The sequence below is a fragment of the Cryptomeria japonica genome, chromosome 11 (genome assembly GCF_030272615.1).
Source record: "Cryptomeria japonica chromosome 11, Sugi_1.0, whole genome shotgun sequence".
Lineage (NCBI taxonomy): Eukaryota > Viridiplantae > Streptophyta > Pinopsida > Cupressales > Cupressaceae > Cryptomeria > Cryptomeria japonica.
In genome coordinates this window covers 337,805,311-337,823,451 of record NC_081415.1, presented here as the reverse complement: position 1 = coordinate 337,823,451, position 18,141 = coordinate 337,805,311, and the positions used below count along the sequence as shown (strand labels likewise).

General features: G+C 37.3%; 1 protein-coding gene across 6 annotated transcripts in view; it reads left to right on the top strand.

The window, feature by feature from the left end:
• LOC131074919 (uncharacterized) overlaps positions 1 to 18,141 on the top strand; it is a 158,081-nt gene that overhangs the window by 78,870 nt on the left and 61,070 nt on the right. For 4 of the 6 annotated variants that reach the window (XM_058011660.2, XM_058011667.2, XM_058011687.2 and 1 more), the window contains exons 4-6: positions 11,479 to 11,535; positions 12,083 to 12,429; positions 12,533 to 14,360. In XM_058011660.2, the coding sequence (XP_057867643.1) occupies positions 11,479 to 11,535; positions 12,083 to 12,429; positions 12,533 to 14,360 (2,232 nt within the window). The remainder of the gene's footprint in view (positions 1 to 11,478; positions 11,536 to 12,082; positions 12,430 to 12,532; positions 14,361 to 18,141) is intronic. The other 2 variants (XM_058011676.2, XM_058011682.2) reach the window with 1 other exon arrangement.

Sequence of the window (18,141 nt, the reverse complement as noted above, 5' to 3'; positions counted from 1 at the left end):
TATGATGCAATTAGCTCTCATATTAAAGGTTTTGAACAAAGGAATCATAGGAGTTGTCATTCACTTATTCTCCATAGAAGGAAAACGTTAGGCAATATCTTTTCCTTAAGATCTACATGCAGCTAGTGAAAGACACAAAAACAGTTATGAAGATATTGCCAAGGGTGACTTGGATTTCCAAGACCCTAAAGAAGGCTTTGGACTCTTTTTCTTGCTATGCTCGATTACTAAGTTGTTGGTTTTGGTACAGGTATGACATACAAGTACGCCGGTACGATATAATACACAAAATTGTAAAACTAAATACATTTGATAGTATGATACTTCATTATTGATCAATGAGAAATGCCAAAATGGTAGTAATAAAAATAAATATTAAATGTTAATTGATAGTTTAGAATTTCAATATTATGTCATATGCCATATAATATGTATCATATATCATATATGTCTAGGTTCACGATTCAAACGAAAATCAGTACAATTACAAATTTGAAATAAATGCAATAAACAATATTAATTGTCTTTGATCTTCATCAACCATTAAAAGGATCTAGGTCAAGATCATCGTTTGCTTCAAGTTTCACAACATTTGAACCACAAGGAAATGCAGTGCCACTCCCACTAGGTGAATCATGTGTAAGTGTCTCATCATCATCATCTATAGTTGCATCCAAGTTGGTACACTAAGGGGCTATGCTCCAATGCTTAGTTGACCCTTCCTTGTAGTGTTCTTGCTTATTTGATAGAAGACGCAAATTGGAACGAACATAAACCAAGTCCTCTATTTTATTTTGCAGCCAATTGGTTATGCTTCATTGAGTGGATAAAGGAGTATGTACTCCACATCCGTTTAGCGAAAAAATAGCAACCTGTTGAAATTGTAGGGAGAACCGACACAACTAAAAAATAAAAAAATAAAAAATAAATTAAACAATGCTAAGTGCCAAAGTTTACAATACAAATGCCAAAAAATAAAAAACAATTGTGATAGGATTGTAAGAGGTTCGAGGAACAAATAATCTTGCTCATGGAGTATCTCCATGTATGTTCATCTACAATGTATTGGTTTTCAAGAACACAAATACTATGATCTCATCTTAAGATGAACAAGCCAAACTCTTTCCTAACATTGTCCACCACTTCCGGATTTGAGAAGAGTCTTTGAATGCCCGCTTGTATCCATTAGCAACTTTACCATCTCTATATGATGGAGTTCCTCCTTGGCAAAGCAAGTATCTGTGAGCCACAATATTTGGGAGAATGCATATGCAAGGAGGTGCAATAGTGTGTTCATCTTGTTCCAACGATGAGGAATGATTTTTCCAAACTTCAGAATAATGTTTCTTCGGGGTTATTCTCATTTTGTGCTATCATGCCCTTTATTTTTTCTATCATGGAGTCAGTGTCATCATAGATTTCCCCCAAAATGGCTGATCTCTTTCAGCAAAACTGATCATACTCATGATACGCTTGGTGAATTCAAGATATTCTCCACATGAGCCCACCAATCGTCATCTAGGATCAATGACTTGACCTTTTTGGCCCTCTTTGAATTTGATTGCTTCCAAATACACCATTGGTTGCTAATAACCATGGCTCCAAATGCCTCTCACACCTTCACAGGTCATCTCAAAATGATTGTGTGTGATGCAAACCAAGTGTCAGTAACCTAGGATCATGTTAAAAATTTGTTAATTAACACATCAAAAATATTAATATTAAACATGGCATAAATAGAATTAAAAAATAAATAAAATTAATCTTCCACAATTCCAAATTGGAGAAAGTCTTTAAAATGCATTGTGACATATGGTGGTTGGTCACAAACATTTGTATCTCCTCACCCTCATGGTATATATCTTTCACCCACTCTATTTGAGTGTCAATTGCTTGCATCACCAAGTTAAGCCAAGTGTACGGTGCATGGTGTCCAAAAAATGCGTTCATATCTTTAACCAACAAAAGCATATGCAGCCCTGCAATTTTTTGCATTGTCTATAATGATTTGGGCAACATTTTCAGGATCCACCATCTCTATGGAGTCAATGAGGATTTTAGAAATAAATTCTGAATCTTTGGTTTACCCCTCACAATCATCTGCCTCAAAACATTGCCCCTTTGGTGGACACTACAATAACATTTATTAAAGGATAGTTTATGCAATCTTTCTATCCATCGAAAACAATATAAACTCTTGTTACAATTCAAGAATCCCAAGTTTTTTTCTTGCCAATAAGGTGGTGCACACCTTTTCATACCTAGGACTTGTGAAACTAGAAGGTGCACTATTTATCGCCACCACCATTTTTTGCCAATATGGCGATTTCATCAAATTGAAAAGACCACCATTAGCATAAATGCAACGTAACGTCTCTTGCTTCATTTTGGAATGCCTTGTCCAATGGGCCTCTTTTGTGGGAAGGAGAGGGTTCTTTTGCTTGGATAGAGGGTGTCTTTATGAAAGGATGTTGGCAGGTTATTATTGAATGAGAATCTATTGGTAAAGTCATTGATTTTTTTTTTTTAAATGACGAGATCTTAGTTTTGCTGTTTCAGGTACAACATCAACTTCTTGTTCTCTAATGTGTGGCATAATTTTTTTTGTTTGACAATCCTTTCCCAGTTGGCCCTTCACATGCTCTAATCTCTTTGCCGCTTATGATGCAAAAGTGATTTCTCACTCAACTATACAAGCTCTTAAAGTTGACTTTACATTCATTACAATTCCAAGGAATGCTCCACCTCGTGGAAGTTGTTCAAGCATTGTAGTATATTTCCATTAAGGAGATTCTCTAAATAAACCAGGCAGGGGAGAGGTGCTGAAGCACATATTACATATAGTTTTAAAAAGATAAACTAACAATACATATTGCAATGAACTAGTATTAGTTTTTAAATTTTAATAGTGAGAATCAAAATAATAAAATATGGATATTGGAATGGGGATTTTCAAAATTTCCGATTTCATAATCATGATTCATAATTACAATCAAGTTATCATCAATGTTGAACTTCAAACTTCAAAAACAAAATATTAAATACTAGAATCTAGATAGTAAATTATAATATTAATGAGTAACGACTCATAATTCATGAGTCAATGGCTAATAGTCTAGAATTTAGAGTCTAATCATCCCCAATTTCCTCACTAATCTCATCACTCAAACTGTTTTGACCCCACATGCTCAAGCTCATCTATGCCAATACCAATCAGCCTTGTTTGTGTAGCATCACCATCAATTTGTGTTGGCTCCAGTTAGGGTTAGCGTTAGGCCTTTGGAGTGACCTTTTTCTTGAATAAAAAACTATTTCAAACATTACTTTTTGTTGTGGGAGTCTTAATCGCTTCACTTGGGGTGTCGAGGAATGTCTAGGAGTCTCGAGGATTTCCCAAAGTCCCCTTTAGTATTTCTGACGCAAGAAACTTCTGAGAAATGTCCCCTTGGTGAGGAAACATCTTGGAGACCGCGAAGGAAACATGGTGGTAGTGGAGGGATGGTGGGGTGATGTTCCCTAGGCATTCCTACGTCTTGGGGATGGCCTTGTCTCTTGCTTTTTCATGTGGGACGCATCCCCATGGAACAAGGACAAATAGTGGAACTTGTTTCTTTTTTTTTTCTTAAAAATTAAAACAAGCCTTGAAATAATTGATCAAAAACTTGAGAAATTGTTAAAAGACTAAAGAATAGGGTAAAATTCTTATTGTAGATGATTAAATCTCCTTTGTGCAAGCAATATTTGCTTCTTTGGCACTCTTCGATTGATTGATCACCTTCGAAAAATCGGTTGCCCTTCAAAATGCCAAAGTGAGAAAAAAAAAGTGAAGAGAGCAAAATGATATGTGATGTGGGTGAAATGGTGCTTTTAGTGTCATTTTAGGGTTTCATTGTTCTTTTTTCATGTTAAGAAAAAAAAAAAAAGTGTTTTGTGCACCTTTTTGGTGCTTAGTGCTGCTGGGTATACACTCAGGAATGCCCAAGGAGTGCTCCATATGCTCCGAGCTCCTTCTGGTTACATGCCTGCATATCCACAAGGAACCTAGGCCGTTCAGGGCATTCCTTGGCGTATCTATTAGAATAATATTTGCATATTTAATTATGTAATGGAATATTGTATTTTTAGTTTAGACAGTTTCTAAATTTGCTTCAGTTTACGATTGTTTCTCATGGAAACATTGTCTTTGTAATTGGCTATATGTAACTTTTCAGTTTCATTATTGAATTATCCAATTACCATAATATGTATCAGAGTTGAAATATTTTGTTTTAATAATTTCTTATAATCCTAAAATTTTCAAATTGAATTTTTTGTTAAAAGTTTATTTTGAATTTTTTTGGGTCTGTTGAAAGAGTTTTTCGAAGATCTTGTGTGTGCAATTTTTTAGGGTTTCTGTTCAAGGAGAAATTGCGGGTACGTGTTTTTGGGTGACCTTAATGGCATGAGTTCGAGGTTACATTTTTGAAGCAAAGGGCCTTTGATCATTCTACAAATCATGTTTTTTGAACCCTATTCAAGTTTTTTTTGTCACCTCTTTACCGCGATGTCGAGTTATTTCTCCGCGACTTAGGGTTATTTTTGCAATTTTCGGCCTGCGTTCTTCAACAATAGTACATGCTTTGTTTTTACGACCTCTTTGCTTCCGTGCGACTTGGATTTTCTGCCCGCGTTTCTCGTGTGGCGCGATGTTTTTGGCTCGACCTTGAAAAAAAATCGTGGCGGCTCTTCTTGCAATTTTTTTGGGCCTCTAGTGCAGCCACGATTTTTAAACAAAATCATGATTTTTTTCCAGCTGTTCATTTATCGTGATCTAGGTTTTTTTTTGACTCGCACCTAGGGTTTTCTCATAGTTTATACGATTTTTTCTCAAAAATCGTTATATATTTGCCCTATTTTTTTTGTTCTTTTATGTAGATATTTTTTTGATTTTTTTTTAGAAAAATCAAATGTATTTTTTCTGAAGACGGTCTCAGGATTTGTGGCTCAAAATTCATGCTAGGGTTTTGAGCCAATTTTTTTGCATTGGGATATGTGTTGGCTATTTCGTTGTTTTGATTTTAAATCAAAAGCTTTTGTCTTGGTTTTTGTGCCTTCACAAGGTTCACCAATTTTGACCTTGGTATTCGTGATGGCATTTTTGACCAACATTATGTTGAAAAGCAATTAGAATTTCAACAACTGCAACTGCAACACCCAGAAACAACAGATGCTCACCATCTTTGAGTATTATTGCCTAGAAGAGGTCATGTTGGGTACTACACTTCGTCCTATCGTCGTTGTTAAATATCAAGACAAGTATGATGAGTGTAATCGTGAAGCTGCCATTCTCCTCAAACTGTCTGTATTGATGATAGTTGCCAAAAGTCCCTTCCAAGAAGATAGCTGCAGCGATCTGGACCCACTTGAAGGATCTCCATGAAACTTCAGACAAGAGCAGAGCGTTCTTTCTTGAGCATGCTCTTTTCGATTGTGATGGACGAGAAGATGTCTTTTAGGAGCTTTTGACAAAAATCAAAGATATTTGCGACCAATTGGAGGCAATTGTTCAAAAAATGGAGGAAGAAGATATAGTGGTCATCACTTTGAAAAGTCTACCTTGGGCCTATGAGCATTTCATTGAAACGCTCAATATCACATCCACCAGTGTTGATCTCAATTTTCTTGACCTCTGCAACAGGATAGATGGAAGCAACAGTTTTGGACCAGCACCAATACTTCCACTTTTGAGCAGGCTTTCACAACAAAAGCCTTTGATAAGAACAAAGGGAAAAGGCAAGTCCTTTCAACAGAAAGGTCAGGGGAAGCCTCTAGAGAATCCTAAGAAGAACATTGAGCGTAACTATTGTCATAAGTATGGCCACATGAAGAAGGATTGCAAGAAATGACTAGCATCTGAGCAATCCAGATAACAGGGTCTCAGTAGAACGCCCATGCTGCTACGCATTCTAACCAGGAGTCTTCCTTCTATGCGTTCATGGCCAAGTGCCCATTTGATCATTTGAAATCATTTGCCCGGTACATCGACTTTGGTGCCTCTTGACATTTCACACATCATTGGGATTGGTTTATAGAGTACACGCCTTTCATTTAATTATGTAATCTTTGGATGAGATGAAGAGTATACTGTTGTCGGCAAGGGCAAGGTGCAGATTCAATTTGGAGGGAGAAATTTAATATTTCTCAATGTATACTTTGTACCCAACATGGAACTGAATCTGTTGTCTGTCAGTTAGATTATGCGACATTCTCTTACGCTGGATATTGTATTCAGTCCATGCAAATGTAGTATTGTTGATAGGGGGACTCGCACTATAATTGCTGTGGGTCTTGAGGATCATGGTCTTTATAGACTTGTTGACATTGGTGATTCTCAAGAGCACACCATGACAGCCAAAAGTTTTTCCATCAGCAATCTTTGGCATCAACATATGGGCACCTGGACTTGCACTATCTCTCTTAGCTTGTTCGAGAGGGTCTGGTTATTGGCTTACTTGAGATACAGACTTAGAATCATGGAGTTTGCAGAGCTTGTCAGGTTGGAAAGAAGTATTGGACTTCGTTTTTAGATGGTGATTCTTGGAGAGCCTCCAAGGTATCGCATTTGGTTCATGCAAATGTTCGTGGACCGATGAACACTCCTTCAGTCACTGGATCCAGGTATTTCTGTTATTCGTTGATGATTTTAGTAGAAGAATGTGGGTGTGCTTTTAAAAAAATAAATCAGAGGTGTTTAGCATGTTCCAAAAGTTTAAGGCCTTAGTATAAAAAGAGCCTGACTATCAAATAGTCACTCTTAGGTTAGACAATGGGGGGGAGGATTTTCTTTTTCTGATTTCTCCAACTTTTGTGCAATACATGGCATTAAGCGTTAGCTTACGACACCTTACACCCCTCAGTAGAATGGTGTTGTTGAGTGGAGAAATAGAATGGCGTTGTTGAGTGGAGAATTTCCACAATCACTGAGATGGCCTAATCTATGTTGGAGCATAGACATGTTCCAAAGAAATTTAGGGCTGAAGTAGTTTACACTGTAGTCTACCTTCTGAATCGGTCTCCTACATAGGCCGTTATGACTTCAAAAGAAGCATGGTTTGGACGACAGCCTAAAATCAATCACGTGAAAGTCCTTGGCTCTACTGCTTATGTTTGGATTCCAGATGCCAAGCGCACAAAACTAGATTCCAAGAGCCAGAAACTCATGTTCATAGGCTACAGTGATAACCACAAAGCTTATCAGCTGATTGATGTAGACACTGATCGTCTCATATTTAGTTGTGATGTTTTTGATGAAGAATGAGGGCCCTTTCAGCTCTTTTCTCCTGTTTTGAGCCCTGAGGATCAGCCTCTAGAAGCTAAGGATTGGGTGTTCGTCTTCCCTTAGGTTCACCTGATGGGAGGGATTCTGATGACTCTGACACTGAAGTTGTGGATTCACCCATGCATGATATTGCACCACTTGACTTTCCACAGGTTAATCTGGATCAACATCCAGATGAATTTGTTCCAGGTACCTCAGGTCATGTAGACATTTCTGATTTAGAAGTTGGTACTTCTACTCTTCGACCTAAGTGGTAGGCCAAGACCATTGGTGATCTTCGTGATGATGAACACATTGAGGGTAGATCAACTAGAAGCAAGAGCAAGTAGAAGGACACAATGAACTTTGCTCTTATGGCCAACATTCACAGCTTTGTGAGCCTCAAACTTATTTAGAGGCTAAAGGAATACTTGAGTGGGAATAAGCTATGGAAGTTGAACACCATAGTCTTTTGAAGAACAACACTTGGGTCTTGTCTGATCTTCCAATTGGGAAGAAACCTATTGGCTGCAAATGGGTGTATAAAGTCAAGTATAAGGCTGATGAAACCCTTGATAAGTATAAGGCTCGGTTGGTAGCCAAAGGGTTCTCGCAAAAAGAGGGCATTGACTATGAGGAAACTTTTGCTCCCACAGCTAAAATGAGCACCATTTGGCTTGTCCTTGCTATTTCAGCCTAGTTTGGATGGAAAGTCCAGTAGATGGATGTCAAAAGTGCCATCCTCAATGGTGATTTGGAGGAAGAGGTATACATGACGCATTCTATTGGTTTCAAGGTTGCTGGTAAAGAACACCAAGTATGCAAATTGGTGAAAGCATTATATAGTCTCAAACAGGCTCCTCGGGCATGGTACATGAAAATTGATAAGTACCTACTTGATCATGGTTTTTAGAGGAGTCCTTCTGATTCTAATCTATATGTCAAATAGTCTGGTGATATTTTTTTCTTGTTGTCTATGTTGATGACCTGATCATTATTGGGAGCTCGCCACATTTGATTGACGAAATCAACCAGAATTTGTGTCAATCCTTTGACATGACAGATTTGGAACTTCTGCATTATTGTCTCGGTGTAGAAGTTTGACAAACTAATGGTAGTATTTTTCTCTCTCAGTCCCAAGTATGCCAAAAGTTTGCTTGATAAGTTCAAAATGAATGACTGCAAACCTACATCTACACCTATGGAGAAATGGCTGAAACTATCATCCAAATTGAATTCACTTGTGGTGGATGAATCAGTGTTTAGACAACAAGTGGGCAGCCTCATCTATCTCATTGCCATTAGACCTAACCTCAGTTATGCTGCGAGTTACATGTCTGGCTTCATGACAACCCCTAAACCTGAACATTGGGTTGGAGCAAAGCGTGTGCCTAGATATGTGAAGGGCACTCCTAACTATGACATTCTATACAGCATAAGCAAAGATTTCAGGCTCATTGGTTTTATAGACTTGGATTGGGCAGGTTCTGTTGATGACAGGAAGTCCACCTCTGGATATGTTTTCAGTTTGGGCAAAGGTGCAGTCACATGTACCAGCAAGTTGCAACAAGTAGTAGCTCTTTCCTCGATCAAAGCAAAATATCGGGGAACTGTGAAGGCAACTTGTGAGGCAGTTTGGCTTCGAAGGATGCTTTCTGACATGCAAATGTCTCAAGCAGGTCCTTCACCCTTGTACTGTGACAATCAAGGGGTGCTGAAACTTGCCAAAAATCTGGTCTTCTATGAACGAATCAAGCGTGTTGAGCTTCATTGTACCTTCATCCACAAGCTTATAGAAGATGGTAAGTTCAGTTGCAGTTTGTTCCAATTGAGGATCAGACTGCAAACATTCTCACCAAAGTCATCCTCATCAAGTCTCTGAGGCCAGACAAGTTTGTAAAATTTAGGGGGCACCTTGGTGTAGTTGATAGATTGACCATTAGGGGAAGGTATTAGAATAAAATTTGCATATTTAATTATTTAATGGTCAATATTGTATTTTTAGTTCATTTAAGTTAGTTTAGATAGTTTCTAAATTTTCTTCAGTTTACAATTGTTTCTCATGGAAACATCGTCTTTGCAATTGGCTATATGTAACCTTTAGTTTCATTATTGAATTATCCAATTACCATGATAGTATCTTCGAGCGACCCATCCCAAGTTGCTCCTCGAATGGTTATGAGATGGTTTCCTTGTGAACCTGGTAACTTAGCTTGATTCCAATAAGACTTGAGTCAACAACTAATTGGAAGGCATGCTTCCAAACCCACATACAAAAACGAAACATCATTGCACGTTTAATGGTGTTCTCACCTTATGATAAAATACAATTATGTTAAACTGAATCATGATAGCTTAAAGTCTTAAAATGGAGGAAGAGACATATACAAAGTCTGAGCAATCTGCCACTTGTGTAACATTAAGGTGCAGGAGCTTCTTGTTGTATCTTGATGATCGTTGTATATTTTGGACAGCTGCTTTCTCTTTCTATGATGGTAACAGGTGTATAGTTGTTTTCTCAGTAAAATTTTAGGCTTCATATATCCTAGCCTGAAGATTTGGCCCTTTTCAGTCACTGCAAAAGCTACAGAAGTACTAGTTGCTTTGTATATCTCAGCATATCAGGTCTTGTCAAGTAGTAAAAAGGTTTTTGTATATTAAACATGTATGGAGTCTGATAAATTCTTAGTTTTGAGCTAGTTAATGAAATTTTACTATTGGAGTACAGTGGCACTCTATTGTCAGATCATAGCTCTTCTTATGGTCCACTATTAACAGAACTAGGATTCCACAAGTTTATAATATTAAAATTAATATAATTTCATTGTGGTTATCCAAAAACTGCTGGAAGAAAGGCAATAGGTTCAATTTTCATATTTCAAATGCAAAATGTTTTGTGTCTGCCTACAAGGATAAAGTATTTCCACTCCACTCAAAGGCAGATGATTGAGCCGTGTTGTTTACATTGGTCTGTCTTAGAGCTGATAGATAGCTCTGATTCTATGTTAGAATCGCTCAAGAACTCAAGCTCCTAGGATCACCTGCAAAACCAAAATATCCTTTTATTAGAGAGAATAATAAGAGCATAAATTTGCCAATAATGGATGCAAAATGCTATGAGATCAAATGATCGATGAATGTGTATTATGCATACAAATGTACGTATGATACCTCTCTTAATCATTTGATCTAATATTATTTTGCATCCATTATTGGCAAATTTTTGCTCTTACTTTTCTTTCTTGTAGAAGGATATTCTGGTTTTGCAGGTGATTTTGGGAGCTTGAGTCCTTGAGTACCCAAACTCCTAGGATCACTTGGAAAGTACTCAAGCTCCCAAGATCACCTGAAAACCAAAATACCATTCTACAAGAGAGAAGAGCAAGAGCATAAATTTTCCAATAAGGGATGCAAAATATAGATCAAATGAATGCGCTCCTATGCATGAGTCAAAATGTACATGTGAGACCTTGCTTATATAAGCAAGTTTGAGAGAGAGTACAAATTTGAATGATGACAAGTGTTTTAATCCTATGTTGTGGTCACATGTGTATAAGAAACTTCTAGAAAGATTTCTAACTCAAGTAAATTTAGCATGTGAACATCCGTGAAAAGGACCTAACTAGGAACTAGTTAAATAATGTGTTTTGTTCACGCTACAAGGGGGATATGAAGAACCTTGTTCACACCAACAATTTATATTTGTATTTTTTTGGAGATTTTTTCTTGCCAGAAGTTGTGTGTTGGATCAAAATTATATGAGTTTTAAATAATATTATTTGGTTGTATTTGCGTAATTATGAACTTATTGCTTAGGGAGTGCACTTTTTTCTTACAAAAATTCTTTTCCAAGTCATGCAAATTTTTAGAGATTACTTTTATGTGTGCTGTTGCTTATTGACACAAGCCATTATAGTACATACTAAATATGGCAGGAAAAGCTGCAAAATTGCAATCATTTTGATGTTATATCAGTTGAGTATGTCGTTTTTACTGTTCCAGTTGTATCCATCATCTCTTTTCATTCAATTAAATTTTAAAATCAATTTTTTACTGTTATACTTGTAAGTTTGTGAGCACTTTTTTAGTTTGTTTGAATTTGGTTTTGAAGAAAGAATCAGAGATATGTGACCCTTCTTGTTTTAGTAAAATGTTAAAAGCAGTATTTCATGAGGATGCAGCTCAGGGTCCAGGCAAAATCCCCAGCATCTTGGACATCCCAGGGACTTGGGGACTTGGTGGGTACAATTTCCTTTTTCAGGACTGGAAAACCTGCTCCATTTGTTTCATAAATATAAAAAAGGCAACTTTTAGAGAAGAAAATGGGAAAAACCCATAAAAGTCTAAAAGGGAGAAGATTTTCTGTGCAAATGCAGCACTGATTTTTTACTTCTTAAAAATTCAACTACCTTTAGTTTGTTTAATTTATGTTAATAGCCATCCCCCACAGTCCCCAAATTTGTGAAATAAATTGCTGTCCCCTAAACCTTGCTGGCAATTCCTGCACCCCCTTTCTTAAACACTCGGAGAAACTCTGGTTAAATGAGTTTTTGGTTCAGTGGATGTGTTTTAGCATTAGCATTGGAAATGCGTTTCATATAAGTATGCTAAGAAATGATTAAAGTTAGTGTTTATAAATGAAAAGGCTTTATACATAACATTCTTTGATCCCAACATTTGTCATTGGTAAATTACCAAATTATAATGATCTACACCTTTTGCAATGTGTTTGATGCATATAGGCTTTGCTGATCCATTTTTATTTTTTCTTGGTTTTGCATGAAGCTCAAAGCACTGGTGAAGCTTTTGCAGAGCAACTACAGAGTGGCCATAGAGGTACGTGTCCATGGAAAGAAAATAGTTGTTCGGAAAGCCTGGCACAGTTCCCTCCCACCCCTCCATCTGCACTAATTGGAGGTTACAATGATCGGTGTGACGCACTTCTACAATTTTCATCCCTTCCAGTGGTGTCTGGTTCTGCTATTGACTGGATGAAGCATTGCAGGGGTCCACAAGTAGATCGTCTTCTTACCAATCATCAACCAGTTACTATCAGTGAGTTCAGTGGTAGAGCTGACAATATGCCTGGAGCTGAATTATCTAGGGAAGAGGTTGCAAGCATTTACTATCAGGCATGTTATGTTTTATTTGTATTTCAAATTCACCGCTTCTGCTTCATTTGTGATTTGAAGGTAGTTTTATTTTTTAACATTTAAACATTTAATGCATCATCAGGCACAGAGGCTGATAAGTTTGTGTGGCTGGGAACCCCGCCTGGTTCCAAATGTCATAGATTATGAAGAGCATTCTGCTCAGTCAGCAGGAAATGCAATTTCTTGTGGTCCTGGTCAGGATCAATTTCATCCAGCCTGTGATGCGGGCCCTAGTATGTTGTTGTATTCACGGTCAGCACAACTAGAAAAGAAAGATAATTCAAAGAAAAAGATTTCTATTTCAGAGTCTAGATGCAGTCCTGCATCAGCAGTCCTCGATTGCAGCCTTTGTGGAGCCACTGTTAGGATGTGCAGTTTTGTTACAGTTTCTCGTCCATATCGTTTTCTCTCTAGTTTGAATGACCTTCCAGAGACTAGCAAAAAGTTTGTGTTTACACGCGGAGTAAGTGCAGCAAGTGGAATTGATGGATTATGTGATGTTGACACAATGGAAAGGGAAAATTTTGAAGGCCGCGATGAGGCAGAAGAGGCTGCAACTACTGGCGAGGGAAAGTCCCACTCAAATGTGGGCATGGACTTGAATTTGACTATAGCTGGAGGACCTGCTCCCACAGACTTTGACCCTTCTACAATGGCTTTGCCCCAGGAAGATCCTATGCATGACAGGGATCCAATGCTGCGGCAGCCTGCTGGCAGTGAAGTTGGTGATCATGCCGCATCATATGAATCATGGGGTCCTCGGACCCGTAAACGTAGTATGGACGAAGGTGGAAGTACAGTAGACAGGCCGGTGGGTAGGCTTCACCATGCTGATAGTGCAGAAGGTACTGTAGTAGACCGTGATGCTGATGAAGTGAATGATGGAAGTCAATATTCTCATGGACCATCTAAGCGCACACGGACAACAGAGAGCATGGCCGCAGATCGAGTATCACATTTCAAAGATGTTTCATACCCAGGTCCCAGCCATTCAGCAGCATTTGAGAGAGACATTGAAGTTGATGGTTTGAGCCATTCAAAAAGAAATATCATGGAAGCATCCTTGCTGGAGGGAAATCACCAGAGATATGGTAGCCAGTCTAGGAAAGATTCAGCTCGTGAGTCCTCTGTAATTGCAATGGATACATGCTACCATAGCTTGCAGGAGAATTCTATGGAAAGTGTTGAGAATTTTCCAGCAGATGATGATGATGTCCATGGACCACCGGCTAGCATGGATAAGAATGCTGATGTAAATGAGATTTCAGAATTGAATTTCAGCATACAAGCCCAACAGAGCACATGCCTACAGCCAGATGCTGGACGTGAAGGAGAAACAGGCTTGAGCACTAGTGATGAAGGAGATGGAACATTAAATGGTGAAAATGCTACTTTCGAACCCCAAGGTGGGTTCAGCTTGGGGATAAGTGGAGGAAGTGTTGGAATGGGTGCCAGTCATGAAGCTGAAATTCATGGGGCAGATGTGTCTGTCCATCGAACTGAGAGCATTGTAGGTGAAGCTGATCAAGTGGCAGAAGTAACAGAAAATCAGGGACAAACAGGTGAATTTGTTCCTGATCGTAGATTAATGGGTGAGTTTGTGCCTGAAGCAGAAAGGGAAGATATTCACGGTGATAGTCATGATATGATGATGTCTCATTCAGTGGGTAGGGCTTATACTGGGTCTAAAATTGGGGAATCAAATGAAGGAGAATCATTGGAAAGTGGCCAGAAAAGCAGTCATAGAGAAGGCCACGAAGAGCAAGATAACCAAACACTTACAAACAATGCATTAATATTAAGTTTTGATCATGGCGGTTCTAAAGAAGAGGTGACAAATGCTGGGAAAGGCTCTTCTGCTGTAGATAATGTTATTCCAGGATCTTCTTGTGATAATATCAACAGAACAGGTAAAAAATGATTTTTTTAAGACAGGTAAAATAGTTATCCTTTTTTGGTTTCTATTGTTAGAGTCCTACCATATCTAATGTTGTCCTTAATTGTGTGTTCTGGATTTTTGTTTCTATATATTAATAGTAGTCAATCGAACACCTCTAAAGCTTTCATTAAACTTGTTCCCCACTGCTGTCAAGGAGATAATTAATTGGATATCTCCTCATGAAGACAGTAATATATATTTAAAATTAAAATATTTGTTATGCTAATAAGAAAAATATTTAAATAAATTAAGTAAATTATTAATATTTTTATTAATTTATTAATAATAAAAATTAATAGCTAACAATAGTTATGTATTTTTTTAATTATTTACTTTTATTATTAATAGTAATATTTATGATTATTAAAATTAGTTTATTATTATATTATGATATCGTATGTTAAATTTATTAATATTGTTACTTGTAGGAGACATAAATATTCCTCCACATCAAAAACATTAGATGCCTCTAGTGTTTCCAATTCTAGGCTGTAAATATGTATATATTTATGATTTTATATGTACAAATGCAAAACAAACCCAACCCTGATTTTTTTGGACCGAATCTGAATCCAAACCTGAATTCAAATCTGAACCAGTTCTATGATCAGTAACTTATGTTCCAACTTTTTCAGATATTTTCATTCATATTACTAGAATAAGCATTCGTGATCATTAAAGATTAAAGATTAATACTTTAAAAAAAGAGAGATTAAAGATTAATACTTAATAGCATTGTTATGGTCATAAATAACATGCATGCATATATTCAGCAAGTCAAAATAAATTAATAATTTATCAGTATTATCAATTATGCATGATTTTAAATGAGATTTCATGATCTGCTTACATGAATGCATATATTCAGCAACTTATCAGTGTAGCAATGGTGATGTCCATTCAATCAAACCATATGGGTTGCTTGGTTGTGAAGAGTTCTGTATTTTAATTTGCAATATTTTGAGATGGTTATAAGTTTTTTGTTGATGAATTGTTGCATGTGTGCCAAGTGACATCTTATTTTGTTTATGCCATTAATAAGAGGTGCCTGATGTTAAAAGATCTGTGATGATGGCATGCCACCAAGGCTTGTGACAACTTATTGCCATTAGTTGGGTTGTATGAAGTAGGCATGTTTATTAGGAAAGTAACCTGGAGTCCATACTATTCTTCAGATATGGTGTTAGTAAGATGGAGGCTATTAAAATGGACGCAGGTGGGTGTTTAGGGAAGTACTGGGAAATTTTCTAATCGGTACCCGTTGGTTTTCAATTAGCCTTGCAGTGTTGTCCCAAGATGGGCTTGTGATCCTGTTGATGTGTATTTTGTACATGACCAAACACAAAATAAAATACCCAGAGGTATCTTATCCTCTCTTGAGTAAAGTTTCCGAATGCTGAAGATATCGCAAAAAAGATCAATCGGAGAAACTTCAAGGTTCTGTTATGTAGGTTCTCTACTCGTGGATAAGCTCTTCGTGGTATGATGTGATTTTGCTGGAATCACAAGGGGACTTACATTTGACGACCTGAACGTCTGATTTGCTTTGGATATGGCTGGAACGTAAGATTCTATTGGTCCTAGATTTTAAAAAAAAAAGAAAAGAAAAAAGGATAAGGGTTGGAACGGTATCTATTTCTAACACTAAGAATGTATTAGCAATGAATGACCTTTGGTGAAATTCTAACTAAGTCTTGCTTTGACATCCTAAGACTATCTCCACAAGATTAGTGCGATCTTCTGAGGAAAGCTTTATGATGTTCAGATCACCGCTACAAGCATAGACACCATCAGGTTGATGCATATCAATGAAGAAGCGATAATTGAAGTTAAGCTTAAGTTGAATGATTCCAGTTGACTACGTGTTGATGTGTATTTTGTACACGACCAAACACAGAATAAAATACCTAAAAGGTACCTTATCCTCTCTTGATTAAAGTCTCCGAATGCTGAAGATGTCGCGAAAAGGATCAATCGGGATGACTTCAAGGTTCTTTGTTGTAGGATCTCTCCGTGTGGATAAGCACCAGTGGTCGTTGTATATGCTGTTTCTTCAAGGGGCCTTACGTACTTTCAGAGAAAGCTTGTCCGTGTTACTCTCTTTCCAAATGCAGGAACAGGATTTTCCTAACACTAACAAATTTTCAAAAAATGTCAAAAGGTAAGGGTTTCAAGGAAGAGATACTTAAACTATTCCTAAGAATGACTCAATGAAGACTAGACTTGATGAGATTCTACCAATTTCAGTTTTGCCAAGAAATTACAACTTTACTGGAACTAATGCGATCTTCTAAGGGGATTCAACAGTTTTTCAAATCATCAAGGATATAGATACTATCATAGAGATACATATCAATACTTCCAAGAATGATTGAATTCTTAATCAATCTCAAGGTTTCCAGTTGACCACACAAGGCGTCGTTACAATCAGTAAGAAGCTAGTGGTTTGGAATATGAATCTTATCAAGGATCAAGCACAACACTTCGTCTTTCAAACTTAAAATCTAAATACTATTTCGACTGAGAGTGATTCAAGAAGATAAACAATCATGAAGATAACCACAAGTATTACAATAAAACACCATAACTTCAATATTTTATTGATCTCATAGCCAAATGGACAACAATTGTTCAAAATTCTTTCTTCACTACTCAATCTTGCTACAACAATAACTTTCTAACTTTCTTCTTTTTAAGCTCTCTCTCTTCTCTAACTTTTCTCTCTGTAACCTTTGAAATGAAATGAGTGAGGGTATATATAGCATCCTCAAATACAATGAATGGCCCAGATCAAAAGAAGATCAATGACTGAGATTTTGACACCTAAACCCTAATTAGGGTTTGTTACAAAAAAGTCCCCATTTAGATAAACATCACCAATCCATAGCCAATAAAGAATTGGCACAAAAACCGAGGAGACATAGACCAATAGGAATTAAGCTGCCACATCATCCTATAACAACTTTTCATCTAGAATGTTGTTCCATTTCCTATGCTCTTTCTTAGCATATTCAATGAATCTGGACACAATTCCTTCAATCTCAGCAATGGGAATCTCAGGAAGATTCTTCATTCGTTCTTCCAAGTGAAGGACTTGATCAAAAGCAGTGAGAAGAGTTGTCTCCCATCTAGGTTCAAGTTCTTTGGTCTTCTCAATTAGGAACATAGTAGTGTACATCTGATCTCGTTGCTTATCTGTGATGATGTTCTCCTCTTTGCAAAAGATGACCTTGATTCTATCCTCCAACTCTTGGATGTCCACATCTGTCTCGATCTTGATCCGCCTGTCAAGAATGGTACACAACACCTCAAACACCTTATCTTGAATTGGATGAATGATACCTTCAACTCGACTGCATCTAGTGTTGATGTCTTCAAAAAGGACCTCTTTCATCTGGAGCAGAGCTGATCACTGTAGGAGGTTATGAGTTCCTCCATCCATTATCTTTTCTTGTGCCAGAATCCGTCTTGGTGTTTGTCTTATTACTTGTAAGACAGGATGATAACATCTCTAGTGTGAGCGAATGCAGCTACAGTTATCATTAGATTATGGATAATCTCAAGGACCTGGATAGCTCGATGAATTGTCTTCATCATTCTTGTTGTAAATTCAACGGCTACCGTGTGGGATTTATCAATCCAAGAACTTATAAGTTGAACCAAGTTCTTCACCCTTTCTGCCTCACCTACTGATTCAAGAGGGAGTGCTTGTAAAGGAGATACTGCTGGATCTTGACGTCTCAAGGGCTGAT